Source organism: Ursus maritimus, unplaced genomic scaffold (genome assembly GCF_017311325.1).
Source record: "Ursus maritimus isolate PB19 unplaced genomic scaffold, ASM1731132v1 scaffold_19, whole genome shotgun sequence".
In the NCBI taxonomy this organism is placed as follows: Eukaryota; Metazoa; Chordata; class Mammalia; order Carnivora; family Ursidae; genus Ursus; species Ursus maritimus.
Genome location: NW_024424341.1, coordinates 47,927,716 through 47,930,439, shown reverse-complemented (window position 1 = coordinate 47,930,439; position 2,724 = coordinate 47,927,716). Strand labels below are relative to the sequence as shown.

General features: G+C 38.1%; 1 protein-coding gene across 1 annotated transcript in view; it reads left to right on the top strand.

Annotated features, from left to right (window-relative positions):
• Positions 1–1,987, top strand: part of LOC103657336 (zinc finger protein 677-like) — a 16,352-nt gene extending 14,365 nt beyond the window's left edge. The window contains exon 4 of the mRNA XM_008684783.2: positions 568–1,987. Coding sequence (XP_008683005.2) covers positions 568–1,856 — 1,289 coding nt within the window. The 3' untranslated portion in view covers positions 1,857–1,987. The remainder of the gene's footprint in view (positions 1–567) is intronic.
• The last annotated feature ends 737 nt before the right edge of the window (positions 1,988–2,724 follow it).

The window sequence follows — 2,724 nt, the reverse complement described above, 5'->3', positions numbered from 1 at the left end:
TATATATATATTTTTTTTTTTTTTTTTTTTTTTTTTCCCCTTTCCCCAAGTAGGATTCACCTCTATCCCTCCTATGAGGTTTTTAGGCTTTGGGGTGCCTATGGAAAATTCCTTTATTTCTGGGCACTGGAACTTTTGATCACAGAGCATTCAAATAGGCTTCCCTGAAAATAATTTGACCTATGTGTAATCACTCTTCCATTACTGAGGAATCTTATGTTTTTTGTGTTTCTAAACATTGCACACCATGGTTGAGAAACATGATAGCTGTTAATTTTGAATTCTACTTTTGGTGTAATACTTTTTCTTTCTTTCTTTCTTTCTTTCTTTCTTTCTTTCTTTCTTTCTTTCTTTCTTAAGATTTTATTTATTTGAGAGAGAGCGAGGGAGAAGCAAGCCCCCCACTGAGCAGGGAGCCCAACGTGAGGCTCAATCCCTGGATGCTGGGATCATGACCTGAGCCAAAGGCAGACACCTGGGTTGCCCCTTGTGTAATACTTTTTCATATAAAATATCCATCTTCACACTCTGGTTAATATGGAGCCTATCATTATTTATATATTACAGATATCTCTACTAGATGTATGAGGAAAGAATTACCACCAAAAGACAACATTAATAATGGAGAATTATTCCAAACGTTGATTTTGGAAAGACATGTAAGTCGTGACTTTGATGACTTTGGTTTGAGGGAAGTCCAGCAAGATGTGAACAAACTTGAGACTCAGTGGTTATATGAAGAAAAAAATTACAAAGGAATGACTACATCCCATTATAAAAATCTCACTTGTAGAGAAGACCAACAACATCACAAATCCTGGAATAATTTCCCTGGAAAGCATAGTGTTTCCATAAGAAATAGTAAATCTCAATATTATAAACATGATATGACGAATAAGGCACTAAAATACAAGGTAGGCTCTTCAGGAAGCAAGCATAGGAACTGTTCGGACAATAGGCTTGGATTAAGCTTTCATTCACATCTGGCTGAACAGCGATTTCAAACCCAAGAGGAGATTCATGAAGGTAATCAAGTTGAGAAGTCTGCCAAAAAGTCCTCAGTTTCACCCCTTCAAAGAACTCCTTCTAGTGTCAAAACCAACATTTTTAACAAATATGGGAAGGTTCTTACGCATTCTTCATTACAGACAGAACACCAGAAAACACCCAAAAGAGAAAAACCTTACAAATGTAAAGAATGTGGGAAGACTTTCAGCCATTGCTCAACCTTAGCTACTCATCAAAGAATTCATTCTGAGCCGAAACCTTACAAATGTAATGAGTGTGGCAAAGTCTTTAACAGGTTCTCAAACCTCACAAGGCATCAGAGAATCCATACTGGAGAGAAACCATATAAATGTAATGTATGTGGTAAGGATTTTATGATACGTTCACACCTTTGGGGACATGAGCGAATTCATACAGGAGAGAAGCCTTACAAATGTAATGTGTGTGGCAAAGCCTTTTCTGAGTGTTCAAATCTTGTTCAACATAAAAGAATCCATTCTGGAGAGAAACCTTACAAATGTAATCAGTGTGGTAAGGAATTTATCACCCGTTCACACCTTTGGGGTCATGAGAGAACTCACACTGGAGAGAAGCCTTACAAATGTAATGAGTGTGGCAAGGCCTTCTCCGGGAGTTCAAATCTTACTCAACATAAGAGAATTCATGCTGGAGAGAAACCCTATAAATGTAATGTGTGCGACAAGGCCTTTAGTCAGAATTCAAGCCTTACAGTTCATCAGAGAATTCATACTGGGGAGAAACCATACAGATGTCGTGAATGTGGCAAAGCCTTTAAGCAGTATTCAAGCCTGAGTAGACACCAGAATATACATAGAATGAAGATATAGATGTAGAGCCTGTGGTAAGGCTTTTATTAAATGTTCTCATGTTTGGAGTCATGAAGGAATGCATACTGCAAAGAAACTTTCCAGAAGAATGGCATGGCCTTTGTGCCATGACTTGACCTCAGGAATCACCAAAGATTTCATGGTGGAGAAAACTCAACAAACACAACATGTGGTAAATTGCTTACGTAGGTTGTACAATGTACTGTGCAGGAGAGGATTCTAACTAGTGAGAACTAAGTTTAGTTCTTGAAGATGAATCAAATCAAGTGTCAAACTCTGCAGGAAAATTAAAAGTCAAAATGATTTAAAATTCCTGAGACAATGGGTATCAAAGGAGCAGGGGCATCTGTGGAAATGCCCACTTACCTTCAGTTTATACAGTCATTTTATTCGTTTAGATTTCGTGATGAGGTTTACTTTATTATTGAATTTGGACCTGTGTTTGAAAATCTGTTAATGATGTTATGTCTCCATCACAGACCTTCCACGTGTTGCCATGATGGTGTCTGTAATGGAACTTCTTGTTTTGGTCCTAATGTGAATGGTGATTTGTTTTTATTTTTCAAGTCACTTGTTCCTTGCTGTTACCTAGGAAGACAGTTAACTTTCGTACTGTGACCTTGTATCCTGCAGCCTTGGTATTATTGCACCTTAGCATTTTATCTACCATACTCTGGCACATCATATGCGGTAGTTCAGAAGATCTGGTGACAGGTGCCACTCTGTCTTGTTCCTGGCGTAAAAACACAGGACTCTGTTACCATACTAATGCTGATTGAATCTTGCAGTCATTGAGTCCATCTTGGTCATGGTGTAGGTTCTCGATGTATTGTGTTGCAATCAGAGTATCCAATTTGTTAAGGTCTCA